The sequence below is a fragment of the Bos indicus x Bos taurus genome, chromosome 6 (assembly GCF_003369695.1).
Source record: "Bos indicus x Bos taurus breed Angus x Brahman F1 hybrid chromosome 6, Bos_hybrid_MaternalHap_v2.0, whole genome shotgun sequence".
In the NCBI taxonomy this organism is placed as follows: domain Eukaryota; kingdom Metazoa; phylum Chordata; class Mammalia; order Artiodactyla; family Bovidae; genus Bos; species Bos indicus x Bos taurus.
Window position 1 is genome coordinate 110,614,835 of NC_040081.1, and position 26,554 is coordinate 110,641,388.

Sequence of the window (26,554 nt, forward strand, 5' to 3'; positions counted from 1 at the left end):
AGAAACTGCGTGTTCCTGCATTATGTCTGTGGTTCCTCGCTGACAGCTGAGCCTGCCTGGATGTGGTGTGTGTAGGAAGACTCTGAGGGTATCTGAGCCTAAGGGTGTGGGGATGAAAGCGGTGAGGGAGGAAATGATCTCAAATTCTTCCTGGAACTGGAAATTCTACTGGGGGCTTCTCTCTGTCAGATGAGGTTTTGCTGCAGTTTCCCAGAATGATGACTCAAAGCTTGTCACTGTGCTCCTGTCTGGGGTGTGGAGGGTAAGCTGAGGACTTGGAAGGGATTCAGGGGTCCCTTAGTTAAATTGGGTCGAGAGGTGTCCATTCTCCGCCCTCCATCTTGGCAGTGATGCCACAGAAAGTGGCTCCACTGTGATCCGACAGCCCACAAAGAGCAGAGATGAATTACGCCTTTTCTCTCCCACTTTAAGTACTTTTCTGCAAACCATGTCTTTTAGATTTGAACATTTGGTCTTGTCCAGACTGGAGGAAAGACTGCAGAACCAACTATCTTTCTGTATTCTGGGAAGTGCTGTCTGAAAGGGTAAGAACCAGGGTGGGATGGGGGCAGAATGGGAAGGAGTTTCTAGAGGGAGGGGATATATGTATATTTGTGGCTGGTTCATGTTTTTTGGACTTCCCTGGTAGCTCAGACGGTATATATTTGTGGCTGGTTCATGTTTTTTGGACTTCCCTGGTAGCTCAGACGGTTAAGTGTCTGCCTGCAATGTGGGAGACCTGGGTTCAATCCCTGGGTTGGGAAGATCCCCTGGAGAAAGAAATGGCAACCCATTCCAGTCCTCTTGCCTAGACAATTCCATGGATGGAGGAGCCTGGTGGGCTACAGTCCATGGGATCGCAGAGTCGGACATGACTGAGCGACTTCACTGGTACTGGCATGTTGTGCTGTGTGAAACCTACCCAACATTGTAAAGCAGTTATCCTCCAGTTAAAAATATTAAAATAAAATAATCCACTTTATGAAGAAAAACAAACAAAAGGGTAAGTACCACACAGGAAATTCTACAATTTGGAGACTAGAGAGCTTAGGAGGTCATCCGGTCGGTGGTTGGTTTTAATTCACTTGGAGAAGGGAGCATCCCAGATCCTTTTAGAAACAAGTTTAGGGTTTTTAGAAAAAAGTTTAGGGTTCTTTCCTGAGAAAAATGTTCGTAAGCACGTGCCAAAAGATTTTCACATGTACTTTGTGGCCATTCATGGAAGGTCTCAGGCTGTAGATGAAGATTCCCTGCTTCTGCCTTTTTTTGGAGCTTTGGCTGCCAGGCGCCTCTGGCTTGGTTGAATCCTCTGATCCAGGTATTGGCCCATCTTAGATTCCTGGAACTGTCTTAATAATCTACATTTGCAGATCATTCACTGTGTGCTAGGTGTAGTCCTCAGGGTTTTATGTGGATGAAAATCATGCATCTTCACAAGAACTCTGTGAAGCAGGCACCTTGAATATCATACCCATTTTACAGATGACAAAATGGAGGTGCAGGTAAACAAGCATTCCACTAAAGAGACGCAGCAAGTGGCAAACGTGAGTGTTTTTTCCAAGGTGTCTGACTCCCAAGCCAGAATTCACGATGGGAAATACCATCTTCCTCTCTGTCTATATATTTCTGGCCTCACTCTAAGCTGCTTTTGTGCTTATTTTTAAAATACTTTTATTGATTTATTTATTTTTGGCCATTCTGGGTCGTCGTTGCTGCACCCAGGCTTTCTCTAGTTGCAGTGTGAGGACTTCTCACTGGTGTGGCTTCTTTTGTTGGGGAGCACAGACTCTGGCCTCAGGGGCTTCAGAAGTTGTGGTGCATGGGTTTCATTGCTCTGCAGCATGTGGGATCTTCCCAGACCAGGGATCGAACCTGTGTCTCCTACACTGATAGGCAGATTATTAACCACTGGACCACCACGTCAGCCCTGTCCTGGCCTTTCTGTGTGCACCTGCCCCAATCCCTACCAGGCGAAATCCTATTCATCCTCTAGCACTTGGTTCTGGTCCTCCTCTGTTGTGCCTTTGCTGGTTGCTTGCTGCTCTCCATCACAGGGTGTTTGGGCATCTTGCTCTCCTTCCCTGTTCTCCGTCCATGGACTTTCCTTGGGCGCCCACTCTGGACAGTGCCCTGGCTGCAAGGCTCCAGCGCTGTGGAGGTGGGTGGGACGGCCAGGCTCACAACTCTTAGTCCCAGGGTCTAAACCCACGTTAAACTCATCATCACAATGCCCTAGAGCTGGATAATGTGAGAAGAGGATGCAAAGATAGTCCCGGGGGCCTGGGTGGGCCTCCTGGAAGAAATAGTATATTGCATAGTGTTTTAATTTTGTACTAGCATATAGCTGATTAACAAACAATGTTGTCACAGTTTCTGGTGAACAGTGAAGGGACTCAGCCATGCATATACATGTATCCATTCTCCCCTCCCTAGATCACATACTTTTGTTCATCTTATTTTCCCCAGCATCTAGCGAAGATTCCAGCTGAATCTTTGTTGCATGAAGAACTAAAACCCCATGTTCAAAAATATCCACTTGTTCATTCATTCTCCATTCCTCAGCATGCCCATGCATCGTTCAGGGCCACCGTCTGTCACAGTTTCTTTCTCCTTGGCATTTTCTGTTGTCTTTCTTGCTTTCTTACTGCTGAAGGGTCTGCTTCCACTGAATAAGAGGTATGGTGTCTACAGTGCGTGGTGTTAGGAAAGCAGTGTTACCGTCCTTCTCTGGTAATGATGCTGTTCTTACTCATCTGGACTTCTGCCTTCTGAACCGCCAACTTAGCAGCGATGAAGCTGAACTTCCATTGTTCAGACACAGATTGGAACAATGGCTTCCAGAAGTCTGGAGGGAAGCATATGCCCTCCAGTAATTTGGGGTAAACATTACTTAGACCTCACCTGTCCGAGGTAGAACCCTATGGGCAGCTGCTCTTTCACCAGCTGATGTTAAGAGCAGTTGGGGATGGACCTGCTGGGGACAGGCATTAAGTCTGCAAGCTGAGGAATGGTGTTCCTGTTTTTAAGTTTGCAGAAAGTGCCTGTAATACAGTCCAGGTGGTGCTCAATGGATCGTTGGAGGACGCCTTTGATAGCATGAGGTACTTGTCTCTTTGCCTCCGGTGGGTTAGGGCTAACACAGTCTCCTACTGGCTCTTTCGCCTTTAGAAGAATATACTTTTCATGTCGACCTCAGGACTGAAGATGTGGGCTACAAAAGGTAAAGTGTTGTATTCTATGGTGAGATTTTGTCTTTCTAAGTCAGCACTTTTGTCCAGTGTCTCGGTTGTTTAAAATTCTCTAAAGGTCCTTGCATGGGGTCCAACGCTTCCTCTTAGCTTTTTGAGGCCTGCTCTCTCTCCTGTAGAGCTTCCCAGGTGGCTCAGTGGTGAAGAATCTGCCTGCCAGTGCAGGAGACACAGGAGACATGGGTTCAATTCCTGGGTTGGGAAGATCCCCTGGAAGAGAAAATGGCCACCCACTCCAGGATTCTTGCCTGAAGAATCCCATGGACAGAGGAGCCTGGCGAGCTACAGTCCATGGGGCCACAAAGGGTTGGACTCAACTGGCTGAGCATGCCCGCTCTCTCTCTCCTAACACCCAGTCCTGCCCATTTCCCTTTTGCTCACCCTGTTTCCCCACATGACCTGTCCCCTCCTTTCTTCTGCCTGTCTAAAGTCTTCTTGTCCACAAACATCTGCCCAGGACTCCTGTCTCCTTCCTGGACAGTATGGATCCCAGTGAATCTGCTGCTGAGAACAGCAGGAGCTCTGCCATGCCTTTGGCCTGCATTCCATCTTTGCAGGCAGTGTCAGCAGTTTATTGTCATGGTTAAAAGCAGGGACTCCAGAGGTCATGACATCTTACCTGGGTGACCTTAGTAGGGCCCCTCTAGTCTCTGTGTACCTGAGGAGGTGCTGGTGATGTGAAGATGGACTGGGAGGGTGTATGAAAAATGCTGAGCCACATGCCAGACAGAGGAAGTGCTGGTTGAGTACCTCCTTTCGCCCACACCAGTGACTCTGGTCTCACCCTTGCTTTCCTTCGCTGACCCCCTTCTGCACTTACAGGTTCTTCCACATTGCTTACCTTTCCAGTCTTGCTTCTCCAACCTTTCCCTGGATAAGGCTGATTGAGATGAGGGAACATATATTAATGTGCCCCAGGGGCTTCCCAGGTGGCTCAGCAGTAAAGAATCTGCCTGCCAATGCAGGAGATGTGAGTTTGATCCCTGAGTTGGGAAGATCCCCTGGAGAAGGAAATGGCAACCCGCTCCAGTGTATTCCTCTCCATGGGCAGAGGAGCCTGGTAGGCTACAGTCCATGGGATCACAAGAGCGGGAATAACCGAGTGACTAACGTGCCACCGCCGGGCACTCCAGATGCCCCAGATGAATTTTCCTTCTTTCCTCTTTTTTTTTTTTTTTTTTAATATTTGGCTACCTCCTGTCTTAGTTGCAGTTGCCCGCATGGCATGCGAGATCTTAGTTCCCCAACCAAGGTTTGAACCCACGTCTCCTGCACTGCAAGCGGATTCTTAACCACTGGATCACCAGAGAAGCCCCCTCTTGTCCTCTGTTAATGTTTGAGTCCACCAGGGAGCCTTTGTCCTCTTGTCTTCTTCTGACCCCAACCTTTCAGGCTTTTGGGTGCAAGTGTGAACAGTCCAGGATTTTGTTATCTGATATTAGGGGCCCAAGTACTTGTAACAGGAGTGGGGGAGCCTAATGAGGAGAGCTTAGGGCTGGGGTCAGAACAGGACATAGGGGTCTTTCAACGACATGCTTCTCAAACTCACTGTGCATCGGGATCACCTAAGAATTGTTGGGCTGCTGGCTCTGATTCAGCAGGTGGCGGTGGGCAGAGATTCTGCAATTCTAATGAGTTCCTTACCTTGGTCTAAGCGAGTGTAAGAGAATTGTATCTTCTTGGAATAGCAAGTGTGTAAAGAATCAGCATCAATGCACAGATGAAGACCCTTATTTTGAGAATCTTACTTATTTGAGGTCATCCTGAATAAGTAAAGGTGGCTGATTCTGATGCCAATCATGGGTCACTTCCAAACGGTAGGTTCTAACCAGTGACACCCGGCCCGATGACTTTTCACAGGGGCTGTGGGTGCTCCAACAATTCAGTCTGGGGTTAACAATGTTCTGTGTCTCTTCTCTCTTAGCATATTTGGACGAGTGGAAGCCCCTAACTTGAGGCCACAGGTTGAACTAGAGGCTTGGCTGGTACATGACACTGGAAAACCTCCCAGGTATGTGTTACTACTCTGTACTCCTGTATATTCTCAGGCTTATTTCAGGAATCAGCCCATGAAAGAATCCACAGTCACAGGGATGAATGCGCTGAGAAAAGACTGGCTCAGGAAATGAATGGGGCCTTACTCTACCTTTACCCTATCCCAACATAGCTCAGCTGGTAAAGAATCCGCTCAGCAGGAGGCCCAGGTTCAATTCCTGGGTTGGGAAGTTCCGCTGGAGAAGGGATAGGCTACCCACTCCAGTATTCTTGGGCTTCCCTGGTGGCTCAGCTGGTAAAGAATCCGCCTGCAGTGTGGGAGACCTGGGTTCGATCCCTGGGTTGGGAAGATCCCCTAGAGAAAGGAAAGGCCACCCACTCCAGTATTCTGGCCTGGAGAATTCCATGGACTAAGTCCATGGGGTGGCAAAGAGTCGGACACGACTGAGCGACTTTCACTCACTCAACAGTCTCTTAATTGTATCTCCGTGGTAGGTCTCTACCTAGTTCACACCTTTGACTCTGCTGCGGACCTGTGAGCTCTCTGAAGCTCCCTCCACTTCACGTCTTCATCCGATAGCCTTGCCCAGGGCCCGCCTCCTGGAAGAAATCAAGCCAGCTTGTGAGCTCTTGTTATTTTAACACTTTCTTTTTTTTTATTTCCCTCCAGTGACTCATGCTCTGGCTCCTCTATAAGGAAACTGAAGTCCATCTTAGATGGAAGAAATGTCAAATTTAGATGCATGGATAATCTCAGGTAACTGATGCTTTCCCACCATGTGCAGATGCTCTTCCCTTGGGCCTTGACGGCGGTCTGGGTGGTGACCTTCAGTGAACTCTGCCCCTCTCCCAGCTTAGCCGAGAAACCATTTCCAGCCAGTGGCCTTCTGATGTTCCCCCGCCCTGGTCCTCATCCTTCCCCACGCAACTCTAGCAGTGATTTGCTTCTAAAGGTGCCCCAGGTTTGAGGGCATCTTTCCTGCTTTCCCATGTGAGAAGCGTGACCCAGAGCTCCTGACTTTCAGGGGTGTAGAAGCACATTTTGCCAAAAGCAAAGGATTTATAAAAGCCTTGTGACTTGCCGTATCTTGCAGGTGAGGTTTCTTTGGTTGGGTTTCAGCTGTAGATGCCTAACACTCTGTGGCTTACACACAGACACAAACAGCTCAGCTCACACCCAGGTCAGCTCCGTGGGTGCCTAGCTCCTCTAGACACCAACACTCAGATCTGCTCAGGGAGGCTTTAAGCAGACACTCACAACAGACAGGAGGCCTGACTTCAAGCCTCCACATTTATCCTCCTTAAAGCCCACCGCCCTTTCCAGGCTTCAATCCATCATCTATAACACTGGAATGGACTGGGTGATTTCTAAGACTTCCTAGCTTGGCCCCCTTGACCCTTGATTTAGAGGGTAGAGGGTAGAGAGTAGAGCAGCAGCTGCAGCCATAATCTCAAATCATAAAGAGCAAGCTTTATGGTTTTCTAATTTAAAAAATGTAGAATCCTAAAACTGTTTACCCGTAACACATATTCACTGGAGAAAAGTTTAAATTACAGATAGATATATATTTTTATTTTTTTTCCTGGTTTTCAAAAATTTTAGTTATTTGTTTATTTTTGACCGTGCTAGTCTTCGTTGCTGTGTGGGCTTGTCTCGAGCTGTGGTGTGTGGGCTTCACACTGCAGTGTCTTCTCTTGCTGTGGCTCCCAGGCCCTAGGGTGTGCAGGGCTCAGCAGTTGGCGACATGAGGACTTATTTGCTCCACGGCATGTGGGATCTTCCCAGACCTGGGATCGAACCCATGTCCCCTGCATTGGCAAATGGATTCTTATCCACTGTACCACCAGGGAAGCCCCAAGTATATGTTTTTTAAAATCACCTGCGACTCTGTTATCATAACTGAGACCCCTCACTATTTTTAAGATGGGTGGTCAATATTTAACTCCAGGCAGAGATCTGTGCCAAAGCATCTTTGGAAATTTTCCCGTATATGACAGATAGATGCAGGACAGACAGTTCCTGTTGAATAGATGCAGAGAGAAACACTTTCTCAAAGAATGCTGAAGCTGAGATGCTTCCCATCACTTCCCTGTCACCACCCTTTCCCACCAGCCATGTCAGAAAGGCAGGGGGACAGATTCAAGGAACATTCGCTGAAGCCTTTGTCTCTCCAATGACCTGAATTCCCCATCAGCCAGCTGGCTTCTCTCTGGAAACTGCCAGAAAATAACACAAGCTTTCTATAGTGGTTAGGTGGGAAAACAGAACAAAGGAACAGCCATAGAAGAGACATGGCAGACATCTGACCAGTCTGAGTTACTCAAAGATCTTTTGCATTGAGAGAATGGAATACGAAAACCCAAGACAAGATTAGGGAATGTAAGTGAGTCATTCACAAAACGCTTTTAATCTCTTTCTTACATTAGCCATTCACCTTTCTTTTTTTTTTTCATGAAGAGCCCAAACTGTAGGTTCTGGGTGAGCTCACTCATCCTTCACCTTGCAAAAATAATTAAGCATACCTTCCCACCTGGACTTGTGGACTGGCCTGCATAGGAGGCCAGCACCTGTCACTCAAGCATCAGTTCATGTGACCTTAAACTTGGGGACCATATTTGAAATCACTGCTGGTTTGCTCCAACCATGAGGTCATGATATATTCAGCATAACCAGACCCTCAGGGTCCCCTGTTGTATCTAACAGTTCCCTATTGTATCGAACTGTTGTATCTAACAATTTGATGACTTTGCAAGAAACTTGCTTGTCTCTGCTGCTGCTGCTGCTAAGTCGCTTCAGTCGTGTCTGACTCTGTGCGACCCCATAGACGGCAGCCCACCAGGCTCCTCCGTCCCTGGGATTCTCCAAGCAAGAATACTGGAGTGGGTTGCCATTTCCTTCTCCAATGCGTGAAAGTGAAAAGTGAAAGTGAAGTCGCTCAGTATGTCCGACTCTTAGCGACCCCATGGACTGCAGCCTATCAAGCTCCTCCGTCCATGGGATTTTCCAGGCAAGAGTACTGGAGTGGGGTGCCATTGCTTGTCTCTAGGGGAGCTCAAAGTGAATGTCATGGATATAGATGTCGACTGTAGACTCCTTCCGTAGCATTATTTCCTTGAGGATGAGGATACTTTTCCCACCTAGAATGTATTCATGTGGGTTTTCTGGGTGGTGCTAGTGATAAAGAACCCACCTACTAGTGCAAGAGACATAAGAGATGAGGGTCCAACCCCTGGGTCAGGAAGATCCCCTGGAGTAGGAAATGGCAACCCACTCCAGTATTCTTGTCTGGAATATTCCAGACAAGAATGGACAGAGGAGTCTGGTAGGCTATAAGACATGGGGTCTCAAAGAGTCAGACACGACTGAGTGCGCACACACACACACATACACACGTGTATTCACGTGGGGGATCCCAGATCACAATGTTGATGAGGATGGATGACTCTACTTAGAGCCAGTGTGCCCAGCTGGTCACGACAGAGGGCTAGAGATGAGCCTGAGATGGTCCATCCTAGAATCCCAGGGATGCTGCTAGCTACCTCTAAGGCTCTCTCTCTTTCTTGACTCACATTTAACAAAATCAGATTTGACTGCAAGTTAAGGAACCACTTTACCCCCACTAGACAACCCCCTCCACTATGTGCCAGCCACTCCCATTGAACTCCGTTGCTTTGTGATTTGATTTTTACGAAAACTACAGCCATTCACCTGCTGATACTGTAGGAGGTATTCTGTGCAAAACTCGGGGTCCCCTTGCTGATGGCAACCAGCCCTCTTCTAGAGTCTTTGACCTCTTGCTGCCTGATGCTTTGACCCAACACTTCCTCAGGACGTTTTTGAAGAAGAGAAAACCAATCCTCAATGGAAATATGGGGTCTCTCCTCTTTGGTTGCTGCTTCTGCTGTTTCTTGACCATCAGCTGAGGTTCACAGCAGCTATCTGTGACATGTGTGAGCCAGACAGTTGTTCCTGTCTCCACATATTATCATCAAACATCAGTTATCTATTTCTATGGCTTTGCACATGAAATGAAGCTACATTGGGCTGTAGTTTCAGTCATCCACTCTGGGACTTAACCTTTCTCGGCATTGTCACTGCCGCAGAAGGAACTCGTGTGGGTGCTAAGTGGTCCGTGCATACTTTTGCTGTTAATGAAGGGTCTTCTTTCATTGGCGAGTTGACCAAGGGGTGTATCGTACTGCCTCTTGACCTTTTTTCTTTCTCATCATAGCCGTGACCAGTTTCTTCAAAGATCCTGAGGATTCATCTTGCAGATGAGTCAGTCAGCATGGCTGAGCCCTGGCAGTGCAGATCAACACACACGATTCAGGAGACATGCTGGTGGAAAGTTGGGACTTTGGGGGAAACTTTCGTCATAAAATTAACACCAGAGATGGAAACCTTTTCCTCCGGGATCTTAAAATAACTTATGCTATTGACATAGTTTTTATCTTGATCTAATAGTCAAGAAAAATTCAGTTCAGTTCAGTCGCTCAGTCATGTCCAACTCTTTGCGACCCCATGAATCACAGCACACCAATTATTGTATAAAGTTAGAGTAGAAATTTTTATAGTTTTTTATTTTATTTTTCATATGATTCTTTTATATTGCTAATATGTTGGTAACATCCTCTCTGTTGAAGAATGACCCCTCCAAACCTGTTGGCCGGTCAGGAAAAATAAATGCCCAGACTTTTCAGCAAAGGTCACATATCAAAATGAATGACGTTACGCCCTGGATATATTTTTGTATCTTTCCTACAGATAAACTACAGATGCCGTGGTTATGGGTCATGTTACATTCTGTAGGGTGTAAGTTACTCCTGTGCTTGGTGTTTTATCTCTAATCCTTCCAACAGCCCTGTGAGGTTGATATTACTATCCTCCATTTGTTAAATGAGAAGAATAAGTTCAGAAAGTTTATATAATTTCCTAAAAGTCATACATTTAGGTCAAGGTAGAGAATGAATTTGAACTCAACTTTATTTCAAAAATTCATGTGCTTGCCCTTTCTAGGCAGATAATACTAGATTGATAGTCCTTATGTTCTCTTCTAATGAATGTACGTGGGACTAAATTGAATACAATAGAATCTGAAACGTGATTTTTCTGGATGGCTTCGAAACAGGTACAGTTTTTCATCCTCTCCCTTGCTTCTCCTCATCTCCGTGTCTTATGCAGGAGTCAGTTAAAATGTATTTATTTGTTCTTGATGCTGACAGTTTATTTCTCACTGGAATTTTACTTGATTAGTCTTGCTTGGGAATGATCATTTTTACTACTCTTAAAGAACCAACATTTAACTTTGTTGATTTTCTCATTCTACTTATTTAGGTTTTACTTTTCTCTGTATTATTAGAGATAGAGAGATTCTAATTTCTTTGCGTTTCCTTATGCAGCTTCTTAAGATGGAAGTTGAGATCACTGAGTTTGCAGTACTCAAACTCTGCATTTTAGTACGATAATTTTTCTTCTGAGTGCTGCTTTAGCTGTCGCTCTTAAAATTTTTGATATGTCTCTTTTCCTCATAATTTAAAAATATTTTCTGATTTAATTGTTATTTCAAAACGCGTTACTTAAGTTTTAAACATCTGGATATTTTCTAGTTCTTTGTTGTTCTTGTCAAAACATAAGATGCATTGAGTGGAGAATGAATAAACTCACTTGGAAACCCTTCTGGGAGCCCAGTAGGTTTGTTGAAAACAGCATACATTTTGGAGTCAGACGTTTCTGGGTCCATATTTTGGCATCACTCTGTGCTTTAGAATGAAATACCTGATCTCTCTGAACTTCAGCTTCTTTGTCACTTAAGTAAGGATTATAAATGTACCCTCATCAAAGTGTGGTGAAAACTAAAGAAGATGACAGAAAATGACAGTCTGACACAGTGAGTCATATGTAAGAAATCACCAGGACATAGTAGCCTCCCCTCTGCCTGCCCTTCGACTGACAATCCAGTTCCCATCGGGAGTCCTTACAGCTACAGCCACTGCCATCAGAGCAGGGATTCTTCACCAGCCCATTCTCCACTTTCTTGTGGGATGTGGTCTTGGCTGGACATGAAAATACATGCAAGGGACCAGTTGTGGTTAAAGTTCAATCTTGCCTCCTGCCTACCTGCAGAATGTCTTCAGAAATAGGTCCCTGCTAATCCACTGGGTAACCCAGCTGTCTTTCTTCTCAAGACTCTGCCTTCTTGTTGGGCTAGCTTGCTGAGTTCCGGATCCTTTAATGTACCTTCCTTGTTTACCAGGATACCCCATGAGGTGGCTCCCTGTGTCAGGAAAATTTTGTCCTTAACATCTCCTTTCAGTGATGAAATGGATAGAGTAAAAATCAATTTGTGAGAATCTTCCCCTCAAGAAGACTCATTTGAGTGCTTAAGGTCAAAGCTGGTGGAGACCAAAGAGGAGGCTGGTCCCCAGGTAGTCACACCTGCTGCAGAGCGCCCTGAGGACCCTGGAGGTGGCTGGGGGCTGAGGTGCTACCTGCTCCTTACACCACCTTTGAGTCTCTGTTACCGTGATGTTTCATCCGTGACTCCGCTCTCCCTGTAGTTCTGATTTTGCATCTTTGCCATTGACCATGCATCATGGGCCTTCCCTGGTGACTCAGCTGGCAAAGAATCCACATGCAATGCAGGAGGTGCTGGTTTGATCCCTGGCTTGGGACGATCCCCTGGAGGAGGAAATGGCAATGCACTCTTGTATTCTTCCCTGGAAAATCCCACGGACAGAGGAGCCTGGAGGGCTACAATCCACAGGGTCAAAAGAGTCAGATATGACTCAGTGACTAAATCATGTGTCTCTAGCCCTAAGGACTTTTTCTGTAAGTAGATCTTCTATATCCCTCTTCTTATAAGTGACATCTCTACCAAATTACTGATTGCTCAGCAAACCTCATATTTTACTCGTAAACCTGCTATGCCTTGTCTCCCCACTTCATTCCTGTGTGCTCTAGAAAAATCCTGTTACTATCTCAAATTTTACACACCACCATATTCACCCAAAGGCTCTGGGAATGAACTATAACCTCATTTCCCTTTTCCAGCTCCTCAAGGATCACTGTTTTCCTTCTGTAATGGTTTATGACCTGATAACATTTGAGGCACACTTTCAAATACAGTTCTGATAGTTGAAAGGATACACGTATGCACATGTGTGTATATGTATATATGTGCACACACGCTTTTCTCAGTTCATAGGGATGCTGCATTTAGTAGGTCTTTCTTAGTCCCATTTGTGTTGACCTGTTTCGCACCACATCTGTGTCTCTTATATACTTGGCAGAAAAAGCCAAGTATATATCAAATATTTTGGCAAAAAACATTCTTTTCGGCTCGACAACTTTCTGTGCCTTTTAACTCTCGTTGGAAACAAACTCACCCAAGCCTGCACACTCCCTGCTGGAAGAGATGCCTTAGGAGCTGTGCTGACTGACTTCCTGGCATGCAGTTTCTCCTGAGGACCACTCCCAAGACTGTGACTTGGGCATCTCAGGTAGAATCCACATGGCGCAGAATGACTCTGTGTTTTCTTGGCTTTTTAAAGGGCAAGTGGTTATGTATATGGATACAAGTTTTGTATGGCAAATTGTATGAAGCAAAATGTTAGGATAAACCTACAGCATAACTTTAAAAGGCATTTGTATTTATTTATTTAATTGGAGGATAATTGCTGTATGATGTTGTGTTGATTTCTGCTGTAGGATAGCTTGAATTGGTCATAACTATGTCTCTTCCCTCCTGAGCCTGCCTCCCAACCCCCACCCCCATCCCATCCCCCTAGCTCGTCACAGAGCACCAGGCTGGGTTCCCTGTGTTATATAGCAGCTTCCCATAAATAAAAATAAGATATTAAAAAAGAGGGACTATGTGTGTATGTATGGCTGATTCACTTTGCTCTACAACAGAAATGAATACAATATGTATAGCAACTGTACACCAATAAAAATTAATCAAAAAATAAAAAGGTATTAGAAAAAGACAGCATTTTATAAATGCAATGTTAGCCTAACATTTTCCCACAGTTTTTAAATAATGAAGCAACTAATTTCTTTTTGCTACATTAACCATCATTTTCTAAACTTTTTATTTCCTGTTGGAGTATAGCCGATTAACAATGTTGTGACAGCTTCAGGTGAGCCGTGAAGGGACTCAGCCACATATACGTGTACCCACTCTCCCCCACACCGCCTTCCCACCCGGGCGGGACACACATCAAGCAGAGTTCCCTGTGCTATACACAGGAAGACCTTGTTGGTTATCCATTTTAAATATAGAGGTAGTCTTCCCAAGTGGCTCAGTGGTAAAGAATCTGTCTGCAGGAGTCATGGGTTCAGTCCATGGGACAGGAAGATTCCCTGGAGAAGGGAATGGCAACCCACTCCAGTGTTCTTGTCTGGAAAATCCCATGGACAGAGGAGCTGGGCAGGCCACCGTCCATGGGATCCCAAAAGAGTCGGACACGACTGAGTGAATAAACAACAGGTCAACCCCAAACTCCCTAACTATCCCCCCCCCCACCTGTCCCCAATAGCACATGATACACTCTTTCTCTCTGACTTACTTCACACAATATGACAGATCTCTAGGTCCATCTATGTGGCTGCAAATGGCATTACTTCAGATTCTTTGTAATGGCTGAGTGATATTCCCTTGTATAGACATACCGCATCTTCTGCATCCATTCCTCTGCTGATGGACATTTAGGTTGCTTCTTTGTATTGTCTATTGTAAACAGTGCCAGCCATCATTTGAATATATGTTTTTCATATCAATCCATCAGGGACTCAATTTCTGGGTGCTACCCCAAGAGGCAGTGGTTAGCTGGCCCTCAGATCACACTCACAGAGCACAGAAGGGTTTGAATTGATCCCTAACACAGCATTTATCCTTTAACTTAATTCAAATTTGGCTCATCATGCTTTTTAAAAAAATCATTTACGCAAAGTGCAAATAGCACAAGGTAGAGAAAACAGTGGGATTAAGAGACAAGTGACCCAGTGAGAAAGTTCATTGACATCTGTGACTCGCCAGTTTGGAATATATTTACAACACGTATCAATGAATTATGCAAATCATGAATAATAAAGGACTGTGGAGTTATTCTTTTAAAAACAATTGTGTCTGGAAAAACTGCTTGCCCTCACTTATGTGTGGAATCTAAGAAAGTCAAACTCACAGCAACAGCAAGTGGAAAGGTGGCTATTAGAGCTGGAGGGGTGGGGAACAGGGCAGTGCTGGTCAAAGGGTGTTGTAAACTTCTGGTTATAAGATGAGAGTTCTGGAGACGTAGTGACTAGGGAAGCTGAAACTCCAATATTTTGGCCACCTGATGCGAAGAGCCGACTCATTGGAAAAGACGCTGATGCTGGGAAAGATTGAAGGTGGGAGGAGAAGGGGATGGCAGAGGATGAGATGGTTGGATGGCATCACCAACTCAATGGACATGAGTCTGGGCAAGCTCCAGGAGATGGTGAAGAACAGAGAAGCCTGGTGTGCTGCAGTCCACAGGGTCGCAAAGAGTCGGACGTGACTGAGCGTCTGAACAACAACAACAAAATAAATATCAAATTTTCTCACCACACACACACACACACAGAGGTGCCTGTGCGAGATGAAAAATGTGTTGATTAGCTGAATTGTGATCATCGTTGAGCGATGTGCATGTATACCAGAATGTCACATCACACACCTTAAATATATATCAATATTTATTCGTCAATCATACCTCGATAAAGCTGGGGAAAAACCTGCCACAATTGTCTATGGGGTTGGAGGAAGAATCAAACAAGCTGGAGATGCTCTTCCAAAGACAGCATGGCCTCGCCAACCCCATCCCAAGGTTAAGTGAGTCGGGCAACTGCAGAGAGGATGGACCTTCATTGTGGATGTCTTGGGGATGGGGGAGGTGGGAATAGATGCTCAGAGGGGTCCACACAGTCTGTTGAAGACCTGATAAGCCCTTACCATTCCTCTGTGCCATCAGGACATCGAAGAACGAAGAGTGCTGTTTGCTTTCCAGCAAGAATCTCAGCTTGGAAGTTTGGAGAATCACGTGATGACACACCTTTGTCCTGTTAAGAAACCTCACTTGAGACCTCCCAGGAGTCGATGTGATGAGATAGTGAAATGTGTGACTATTAATAAGGAACATAACTGTGAAACAATGTTTGGAATCTTGAACCACTGCAGACCTGCAGAGAAGAGAAACCAAGGAAGGTTCGTCAAACCTAGTCATGTGTATCAACTGCTGACCTTAGCTGCAATGCAGCTCTGGCCAGAAATACATTTTCTAGGGAAGCTCAGAGGCTGGCAGGCTTTCCAGGAGGGTAGGAGAACAGTTTGGAAGCCACTTAGTCAAGAGCAACCTTCCAGGACTTCCCCGGTGGTCAAGTGGTCAAAACTCCACATTGCAATGCAGGAGATGTGGATTCGATCCCTGGTCTAGGAACTAAGATCCCAAACGCCACGGAGCAATTAAGCCCACACACCACAGCTACTAAGACCGTGAGCCCCAAGTAGAGAATCCGTGCACTGCAACAAAACAATCCCGCATGCCAAACCAAGACCTGCCACAGCCAAATAAAGAAATAATATTTTTCAAAAGGGCAACATTGCAAATGACTCCACAGACAGGTCAGGTCGAGGAGTCATCCTTGCCCCAAGGACACTCAGCTGTCACTTTGTCACTGTCAGATGTGGCCACTGTTGCTTCTGGGACTAGAAATAACTGAAGTGGGTGGTGCATGGTGAAGCACACGGAGCATGGCCCTTGCCTCCCACGCCAGCCTCACGTTCACGGTCGCCCAGATCCATCTGACGTCCGGATCCTGAGGTGTATGAAATGCTTAGAACAGAGCTCAGTTTTTCTACCTGTAAAATGGGGTGATAGAGGTGCCCACCTCTTTGGGTTGTCTGAGCTTTAAGCGAGAGAACAGACGCACAGTTCTCAGACTAGCTCTTCAGGTGGTGGTCCAGTGGTTAGGACTTGGAGCTTTCACTGCCATGGCCTGGGTCCAATCCCCTGTCAGGAAGCTAAGATCCTGTAAACGCATGGCCTAGGTGTGTGTATATATAAACAGTGCTTGGGCTGGGAGGTGGGAGGGAGGTTCAAGAGGGAGGCTAGGAACATACACCACATATACCTATGGCTGATTCATGTTGATATACGGAAGAATAAATAAAATAAAATATGTTTTAAAAAAAAACAGTGCTTGACACATAGAGTACCATCAAGTTTAGTTTTTTAAATTCAAAAAATACTGTTGGAACCTGTTTTTATCCTAGAGTAAATTGCTTGACAAGCCTACTTGGTTTGGAAGCTGAGACCCAGAGATCTCATGGACAGTGGGGGAGAGGGTAGGGAATGGCTCTCTTGACAACCAGCTGGGTCAGCCGCACTCATCTTAGGTGGCTTTGAGTCATGCCAGGTGGGTGCTACTTGCCCACCTGAAAGGACTGGCCAGAAATCCTCCTAAGACCTTTCACTAAGAGCTGGCTTCCACTCTTGGAAGATCTTTCTGACCCAGAGACCAAAATTGTGTCTCCTGCATTGGCAGGCGGATTCTTTACCACTGAGTCACACAGCAAATGATAAATTGATTCACTGATTCATTCAGCAAGCTTTATTAAGTGCCCATTATCTACCAGTCAGCTACAAGAGGGCTTCCCTTGTAGCTCAGCTGGTGAAGAATCTGCCTGCAAGCAGGAGACCCAGATTCTATTCCTGGGTCAGGAAGATTCCCTGGAGGAAGGCATGGCAACCCTCTCCAGTATTCTTGCCTGGAGAATCCCATGGGCAGAGGAACCAGGCAGGCTACAGTCCTTGGGGTCACAGAGTCGAACACAACAATGACCAAGCACAGCACACCTACCAGTCAAACCACTACGACCCTTCAGCCTCCCTCCCTACCTCCAGGACATGGTTTATAATAATGGACTGGCCTTCCTTGATAGCGCTAGTGGCAAAGAACCTGCATGCCAGTGCAAGAGATGTAAGATGCATGGATTTGATCCCTGGGTCAGGAAGATCCCCTGGAGGAGGAAATGGCAACCACTCTAGTCTTCTTGCCTGGAAAATCCCATGGACAGAGGAGCCTGGTGGGCTATAACAGTCTGTGGGATGGCGAAGAGTCGGACACACCAAAGCGACTTAGCATGCCTGCTGTTTACACGTGTGTTTCCTCTACCATCTCCACCTCTAAAGTTTGAGAGACAGACAACGCTTTTCCATCACTTTAATTCCATGAGCCTAGTCCTTACGGGTTGAAACAAGTATAGCATATTAAAAACCAAAATTATATCATAAAGGATGAAAGAAAGCAGATCTTAAAATCAATACAAACAAGCAACAACCGACCCTAGTGTGCAGCTCATCGATAACTCAACTACCCAGGTGCAAGAAATTAACTCAAGTCTTGTTCGAACACAATGCACTGACCGTGCGCTATTATTGGAATGTATTCTAAGGATGAAAATAACCACAAATCAATCTTTAACTCTACTCAATAGTTTGTTTTGACATGTATCCTGTTTTGCAGGTTAGACCAAATGACTACAAAGAATGAATATATAAACTGAGAGAAGATGAATGGGATGTTGAGTTTGAGTTGATGGGATCACTGTGAACTTATACATATTTGCAGATGCAATATTGTTTAGCTGCATTGCTATTTTGTCATGTTTTACTTTCTCTGAGGTCCTAATTCTACAACATATGTTGAATGCTTGCTGTAATCCAGACCCTGTACTCAGCAGTTTACATGAAATATTTCATTTAGTTTTCACCATTGCACTTTGTGATTTCTACAACTGTTATGAAAAGGTGACAAATTTGCCCACAAAAATGGAAGAGTTAGGTGTGATCAGACCCCAAATTGTGCTTATACTCACAGAGATGAGTAAGACAAGTCATAATCTACTCCATTTTAAAGGCCAGCATTCATTTTAACACTAAACTTGATCTGGTAACTGAAATAATTGTCTTACAGGAAAAGCTTTGGAATCACCTAATTTGTCAATAAAAGTATTTGTGCTCATTTGGCATAGAGCATATTTTGAGGGGTTTGGGAAGCAAGAACTGGGTTTTAGACCCAGTTCTGAAAAATCCCAGCTCCATGACCTTCTGCAAGTACACCAGACCTTTCTGGGTCTCTGTTTTTGCTTTTCTAATTGAAGGAGCTGGACGACATGTGGAGTCACAGACTCGAACGTCTGCAGATGTCGATGGGGAACATAAATTAGTAAAATGCCCTCAGGACCTGTATCCTGTCTATGCTGGTGGTGACCTCTCGGCTGCAGCCCCAACGTTGCCAGGCAAGAGAGCAGGCCTGCTTCAAGTCCTCTGAACTTCCAATTCCTCAAGAGAAACCAGCAGTCCAGGCTTTTATGACACTTTCCAAATCTTAAACTAATAACTAAAAAAGAAAAAAACAAGAAAACAAACAAAAAACCTTGTGTCAGAAAAACAAAAAAACCAACCCATATTGGCTCTCAGATCAACACCTTGTACATTTGTGGATCAGATAAACTCTGAAGTCCCTTCAGAGGGAGTCTTTGTAGAAAATGAAATGGTCACTCCAGTCATGGAGATGTTCCATGCCTTAAATTGTGAAACCCAAAGTGGATTACCTGGTTGACCTCAGAACTCTGAGGTAGTGGACAAATCCTAGCACCTTTTGGGGCCACCATCTTCCTATGCTGCAATGAAGAGCCTGAGTGTCTCTGGGGATGCAGGGATAAACCCAATACCCACTGAGCCCCTGGTATATGTCAGGGACCTTCATGAATCATACCATTTGTATTAGCTGGGGTTGTGCTGAGAAACAGAACCATGAGTAGATAGATAGAGGAGGAGGTTGTTAGTCGCTCAGTTGTGTCCGACTCTTTGTGACCCCATGGACTGTAGCCTGGAAGGTTCCTCTGTCTATGGGATTTCTTAGGCAAGAATTCTGGAATGGATTGCCATTCCCTTCTCCAGGAGATTTTCCCAACTCAGGGATCGAACCTGGGTCTCCTGCATTGCAGACAGATTCTTCACCATCTGAGCCACATGGGAGATGATTAAATTGATGATAGATAGATAGGAGATGGATAGATGATAAATTAGATAGACGGATAATGATAGATGATTAGATGGATAAGTAGATAAATGATAGATGATAAATAGATCACTAATAGGTAATAAATGGATAGACAGGTAATAGATAGATAGAGGATAGATAGATAGAGATGGATTTTAGGAGGTTGGTTTGTGTGATTATGAAGGCTAGCAAGTTGAAAATCTGCAAGGAGGGCCATCAGGCTGAGACCCAGAAGAGATAATGGTATAGTTCTAGTTTGATGGTCACCTGCTGGCAGAATCCCCTCTTGTTCAGCAGAGGTCAGTCTTTGTTCTACTCCTCAGACCTTCAACTTTTCAAATGAGGCTCACCCACATTATAAAGGCTAATCTGCTTTACACAGATTTCAATATTAATCTCATCTGGAAAAAAAAAAAAAAAAAAACCAGCCTCTTAGAGACATCAAGATAATGTTTGACCAAAAGGCTGGACAAAGTGACCTGCTCAGTTCAGTTCAGCCACTTAGTTGTGTCCAACTCTTTGCGACCCCATGGACTGCAGCACCCCAGGCTTCCCTGTCCATCACCAACTCCCGGAATTTGCTCAAACTCATGTATATCGAGTCAGTGATGCCATCCAACCATCTCATCCTCATTCGTCCCCTTCTCCTCCTGCCTTCAATCTGTCCCAGCATCAGAGTCTTTTCCAATGAATCAGTTCTTCACATCAGGTGGCCAAAGTATTGGAGCTTCAACTTCAGCATCAGTCTTTTCAATGAATATTCAGGATTGATTTCCTATAGGATTGACTGGTTTGATCTTGCAGCCCAAGGGACTCTCAAGAGTCTTCTGCAACACCACAGTTCAAAAGCATCAATTTTTTGGTGCTCAGCTTTCTTTATAATCCAATTCTCACATCCATACATGACTACTGGAAAAACCATAGCTTTGACTAGACAAAATTTGTTGCTAAAGTAATGTCTCTGCTTTTTAATATGCTGTCTCAGTTTGTCATATCTTTTTTTCCAAGGAATAAGCGTGTTTTAATTTCATGGCTGCAGTCACCATCTGCAGTGATTTTGGAGCCCAAGAAAATAAAGTTTGTCACTGTTTCCATTGTTTCCCCATCTACTTGCCATGAAGTGATGGGACTGGATGTCATATTTTTTTTTTTTTTGAATGCTGAGTTTTAAGACAGCTTTTTCACTCTCCTCTTTCACCTTCATCAAGAGGCTCTTTAGTTCCTCTTTACATGCTGCCATCAGGGTGGTGTCATCTGAGTATCTGAGGTTATCGATAATTCTTCCAGAAAACTTAATTCCAGTTTGTCCTTCATCCAGCCAGGCATTTCTCATGATGTACTCTACACATAAGTTAAGTAAGCAGGGTGACAATATACAGCCTTGATGCATTCCTTTCCCAATTTGGAATCAATCCGTTGTTCCACGTCTGGTTCAAACTGTTGCTTCTTGACCTGCATACAGATTTCTCAGGAGGCAGGTAAGGTGGTCTGGTATTCCCATCTCTTTCAGAATTTCCCACTGTTTGTTATAATCCACTCAGCCAAAGGCTTTGGCATAGTCAATGAAGTAGATGTTTTTCTGGAATTCTCTTGCTTTTTTTATGATCCAACGTATGTTGACAGTTTGATCTCTGGTTCCTATGCCTTTTCTAAATCCAGCTTGAACATCTGGAAGTTCACAGTTCACATACTGTTAAAGCCTGGCTTGGAGAATTTAGAGCATTACTTTGCTAGTGTGTGAGATGAGTGCAATTGTGCAGTAGCTTGGGCATTCTTTGACATTGCTTTTCTTTGGGATTGGAATGAAAACTGACCTTTTCCAGTCCTGTGGGCACTGCTGAGTTTTCCAAATTTGCTGGCATATTGAGTGCAGCACTTTCACAGCATCATCCTTTAGGATTTGAACCAGCTCAGCTGGAAGTCCATCGCCTGTACTAGCTTTGCCTGTAGGGATGCTCCCTGAGGCCCACTCGACTTCCTACTCCAGGATGTCTGGCTCTCGGTGAGTGATCATAGCATTGTGGTTAGCTGGGTCATGAACACCTTTTTTGTATAATTCTTCTGTGTATTCTTGCCACTTCTCCTTAATATCTTCTGCTTCTGTTAGGTGACCTGCTAAGCTGACACATGAAGTTAACATACCATTTAGCTTTCACCATGATCCATTGCCGGGAGCTGGCAAGAGACATTCCACTCGTGACAAAGGTCATGAGGAAGGAGGCTCGGCATACGCAAAGGCGGGATCGAGCCTCAGGAGTCCCCCCGGATATTCTCGAGCATCTACCCCCCAAAACCAGAGTCTGCCTACTTTATTGCTTTGTGCTCTCACCTCTGACTTTACTGGGGGCTGTCCCCTACCACCATCTCACTCTCTCTGTCAAAGAGTTAACTTACAGCTCCAATTAATAAAAGTTCCTGGGCAAATAGGAGTGTTTAAATCCAAACCCCTCAGATGGCTCTCTAACTCGCCTGACAAGTTTACCCGGACTCCTACAGCTATGCATTCGATTGTTTACAGTCTCCCAGCCTCCAGAGGCGCGAGAAGCTTAAGGTATTCAAATAGCTTAGAGCCTCTCAGAGAGTTAGAAACTGTCAGAATAAACTAGTAAAGGATTCATTGATGAGCCAATTTTTTTTGCCAAGTTTCCACATCCCCTGAATTGTATCCTTGAATATGTATTAATTAAAATAGTTGGTATATAGAAAAAATAAGTAGTGGCCTTGGTGTTAGTAACTTTAGACCCTTAAGGTAATAAATTCTTTCCTTTGTTGTAAACCCATTACACATCCGCCCTATAGGAATGCAATTTTATCCTCAGAAGATGGCGCCAAACCTTAAAATAATTACTCTTAGAGAAAATAAGTCTTTGTTGATAAGTCCTTGTCAAGAGTCATAAAATGTTAATAGGCCTTCTGGCCAGAAGATGATGTAAATCACCTAAACCATTTGTATACGATAAATTTGCGGGAAAGAAACCCTGGTTTTTGATAAGGATCAAAAACTGCTGACTTTGCATCCCCTATTATCCTCTATGTGTAACTTAGGGTATAAAAGCCCTTGTTAAAAATAAAGCTACGGGCCTTGCTCACCAGCGCTTGGTCTCCGCATGTCATTCTTTTCACATTCTGGCTGAAGTCTCCATCTGGAGCGCGGATATCCTCTGCGACCATTTATTTGCCTGGGCTTCTAAGACCCACTCGAGAAGGTGTCTAAGGTGGGGCACCTTCTGCTATTTGAGAGGGCGCCTGCGGCCTCCGTGGTCAGAGCTAACCTGGTGTCACAGGTTATATTGATTTTCCGCGTAAACCAAGCTACTCAGCCTCTTTTCTCCACTGAATTTTCCTACTGAGCTATCCTCATTCTATTACTCTTTATATCTCTAATTAATATATAAATAGTCGCCTAGGCTGTCTCTCCTTCGAATACCCTGGATCAGCCGGGGCTGGACCCCGGCAATCCATGAAGTAGATTACTATCCCCATTTTACAGATGAGGAAACCAAAGCTCTGAGAAGTTTAATGACTTATAAGCAATTAGGGGCAGAGCTGGCCTTCAAACCTGTATGTCTGACTTCAAAATTCATTTCTTCACCCAGTTCTGTCATGATTCTAGATACTTTTCAGTATTTTGTTGATTTTTGATCGTGCTGGTCTTCGTTGCTGCGCAGGCTTCCTCCAGTCGTGGGGAGTAGGGGCTGCTCGCCTAGTTGCTGTGTGTGGCCTTCTCACTGCAGTGGCTTCCCTTGCTGTGAAGCGTGGGCTCTAGGCTCATGGGCTTCAGTAGCTGTGGCACACAGACTTAGTTGCCTCACTGCGTGTAGAATCTTAGTTCCCGTTCCAGGGATCGAACTCATGTTCCCTGCACTCTGGGGCCCTGACCTTTCCCTGGACTTTGTATCCTTGGAGGCTAGCATCCTGTCTGCATATAGTAGGTGCTTAATAAATGCTCACTGAATGTCTCCATGGACAGAGGGGTAAATAGAAATGATCTATTTACATATCTGTGTGCTTCTACCACACAGTTATCTCCTTAAGTGAGTGAAAGTCGCTCAGTCGTGTCTGACTCTTTGCAACCCCATGGACTATACAGTCCACGGAATTCTCCAGGCCAGAATACTGGAGTGGGTAACCTTTCCCTTCTCCAGGGGATCTTCCCAACCCAGGAATCAAACGAGAGTCTCCTGCATTGCAGGCAGATTCTTTACCAACTGGGCCACCAGGGGAAGTCCAAGAATACTGGAGTTCGTAGCCTATCTCTACTCCAGCGGATCTTCCTGACTCAGGAATCTAACCGGGCTCTCCTGAATTGCAGGTGGATTCTTTACCAGCTGAGCTACCAGGAAAGCCCTATCTCTTTAAGGACAGTAGCTAAAAATATGGGCTCAGGACTTGGACCATCTGACTTTAACGTCCAGCCACCCTCTTACTGACCCAGGCTCAATGTCTTTGATTGTGAACTATTGCTAAAAATAACTCTGCTAAAAAAAACTCTGTGCGAACCCATCGACTGCAGCAAGCTAGGCTTCCCTGTTCTTCACTATTTCCCAGAGTTTTCACAAACTGCTGCTGCTGCTGCTAAGTCACATCAGTCCTGTCCGACTCTGTGCGACCCCATAGACGGCAGCCCACCAGGCTCTTCTGTCCCTGGGATTCTCCAGGCAAGAACACTGGAGTGGGTTGCCATTTCCTTCTCCAATGCATAAAAGTGAAAAGTGAAAGTGAAATCGCTCAGTCGTGTCCGACTCTTAGCGACCCCATGGACTGCAGCCCACCAGGCTCCTCCATCCATGGGATTTTCCAGGCAAGCGTACTGGAGTGGGCTGCCATTGCCTTTGCAAATTGAGTAGGTGATAAATGATGAATGACTCACTTTATCCTGGGCCACTAGGGGGCGGAGAGGCAGGCAAATCCTCCCTCTCTTTTCTTCTCTGGGTTTTTTCATCTCAGCTCACAGGCATGTTCCCTTTAAATGTCCTGCCAGCCCTTGAAACTTTGGGCACCAGGGCAGTAGAATGTGAGGGTTTGGTGCTGTGAGAATGCAGACCCAGAGAACTTTCAGTGACCCTTTTCCTCATGAATTTTCACCTAAATTATTTACACCTAAAATGAGTTGAGAGCGAATGAGGAACTCGAGTTCTTCACAGCTATGCACTTCACACTTCCTAGTAATAGTTGTTATTGTTGTGCTTCAGCTGCTAAGTCCCGCCTGACTCTTTGTGACCCCATGGACTGCAGGATGTCAGGCTTTCCTGTCCTTCATTGTCTTCCTGAGTTTGCTCAAACTCATGTCCATTGAATCGGTGATGCTATCTTAACCATCTCATCCTCTGGGATCCCCTTCTCTCTTTGCCTTCAATCTTCCCAGAATCAGGGTCTTTTCCAATGAGTCGGCTCTTCACATCAGGTGGCCAAAGTATTGGAGCTTCAGCTTCATCAGTCCTTCCAATAAATATTCAGGGTTGATTTCCTTTAGGATTGACTGGTTTGATCTCTTTGTAAAAGGGACTCTTGAGAATCTTCTCCAGCACCACAATTCAAAAGCATCAATTCTTCGGCACTCAGCATTCTTCATGGTCCAACTTTTACCTCTGCACATGACTACTGGAAAAACCATAGCTTTGAATATAAAGACCTTTGTCAGCAAAGTGATATTTCTGCGTTTTAATATGCTACCTAGGTTTGTCAAAGCTTTTCTCCCAAGGAAAACTATGAACACTCTTGTTTTCCCTAAAGTCCTTGCTACACTCTTATTTGTTCCAAGACCAGAGAAAATCGGAAACACTGTTAAAGGGATCTCCATTGTGTCTCTGTGGAGAGATCTGCACTTCCGTCTCTGAGGTTACCCCACGTTAGAGCAGTTCAGATGTGCCTTGGCGTGGAATCACCATAATGGCCAGACTCATAATTTTAGAAAGTGTCACCTTATCTTTGCCTCTTGCCCTTTATTCTGGCCTGGCAGAAACTTATAAACTACTGGAAAAGATTATGTAGCAATATGTCCATATTTCAATTACCCATTAGGTACTCTTGCTTGAATTCAATCAAAAAAATTTTTGCCTGAAAGACATAAATAAAATACACTTATTTGAGTCATGCACAAAAAAAAAAACAACCAAAACAAATGGATTTTGGAGACTTAATAGTATATTCTATATTATTAATAATAGAATATATTTTAAATTAATAATAACATAGAATAATATTGACATTGGGTTGACCAGAAAGTTTGTTCTGACCAACTCAATAATAACATATGCTGTACTAGAAGGACTATACGATATCACAATATAATATTATTAATATGATAATTATTAATAACATATATCTAAAAATTTTAGTCTTAGAGTGAGGATATATTGAATTTTCTCTCTGAACTGAAGACCAAATATTCTCAGTTAAGCATATGTTCTAAATAGACATGTGGCCAAGAAAAACTAGAGGATACAATTTTTGAATGACAAATTAAAGATTGGATTGATAAAGAATATCAGGGCATTTAGGGTGTGGTCCCAAACTCTCAAGTCCAGGCTTTGCCTTTCTTCATGCCCGTAGTATCTTTCTCAAGACTTAGTGCTGGGAAAATTTTATGTTCCTTTTATCATGTATTCAGGAATGTCACATCATGTAATGAGGTCATCAGGAAGTACCTGAAAGTCCCCTTTTCTATCTTCAAAATGCAAATGATTCAGAAAGCACTCAGGCCATTTATTTCAGTATTGGAGAATTAACGACAACTCAGCATATCTCAGATTTTGAAATGTAAAATTTGCTCTTCAACTTCTGTCACATTGACACATTTTATTTTTGAAGGTATTGGGCTTTACAGAGAAGAAAGAGAAGACTTGGGGTTACATGTAACATAAAAATTACAGTAAATGTTTATTGAAATACTTGATAAAATGAACCTTTATTTATGTAAGGTTGATATATAGTTTGTATAACTTTGTATTTAATTACAAAACAAAATTTGGGAAATATGCTATTAAGAAAAAGAAGAAGACAATAAAAATGACTTCTAATTCCATCACCCAGGGATAATTACCATTCTCCTATTTTTGGTGTAATGCCAAGCTTCATCCCTGTCAAAAAGAGGTCCTCAAGAAGTTTCAGTTCACTGACTATGTCCTTGATCTTTATTATTATGAATGTGTGTATTTATATATATTTAAAATTACAGTCATATCATGGGAACTGTTCTATAGTCTGTTTGTTAACACACACTTCC

The 26,554-nt window shown here is 44.4% G+C and overlaps 1 protein-coding gene across 3 annotated transcripts in view; it reads left to right on the forward strand.

Moving 5' to 3' along the window:
- Window positions 1-13,104, forward strand: part of CD38 (CD38 molecule) — a 57,991-nt gene extending 44,887 nt beyond the window's left edge. For 2 of the 3 annotated variants that reach the window (XM_027545074.1, XM_027545076.1), the window contains exons 4-8: window positions 460-545; window positions 3,028-3,101; window positions 5,173-5,259; window positions 5,914-6,000; window positions 12,618-13,104. In XM_027545074.1, coding sequence (XP_027400875.1) covers window positions 460-545; window positions 3,028-3,101; window positions 5,173-5,259; window positions 5,914-6,000; window positions 12,618-12,708 — 425 coding nt within the window. In that variant the 3' untranslated portion in view covers window positions 12,709-13,104. Of the gene's footprint in view, window positions 1-459; window positions 546-3,027; window positions 3,102-5,172; window positions 5,260-5,913; window positions 6,001-9,475; window positions 10,948-12,617 lie in introns of those variants that run through there. The other variant, XM_027545075.1, reaches the window with a different exon arrangement.
- The last annotated feature ends 13,450 nt before the right edge of the window (window positions 13,105-26,554 follow it).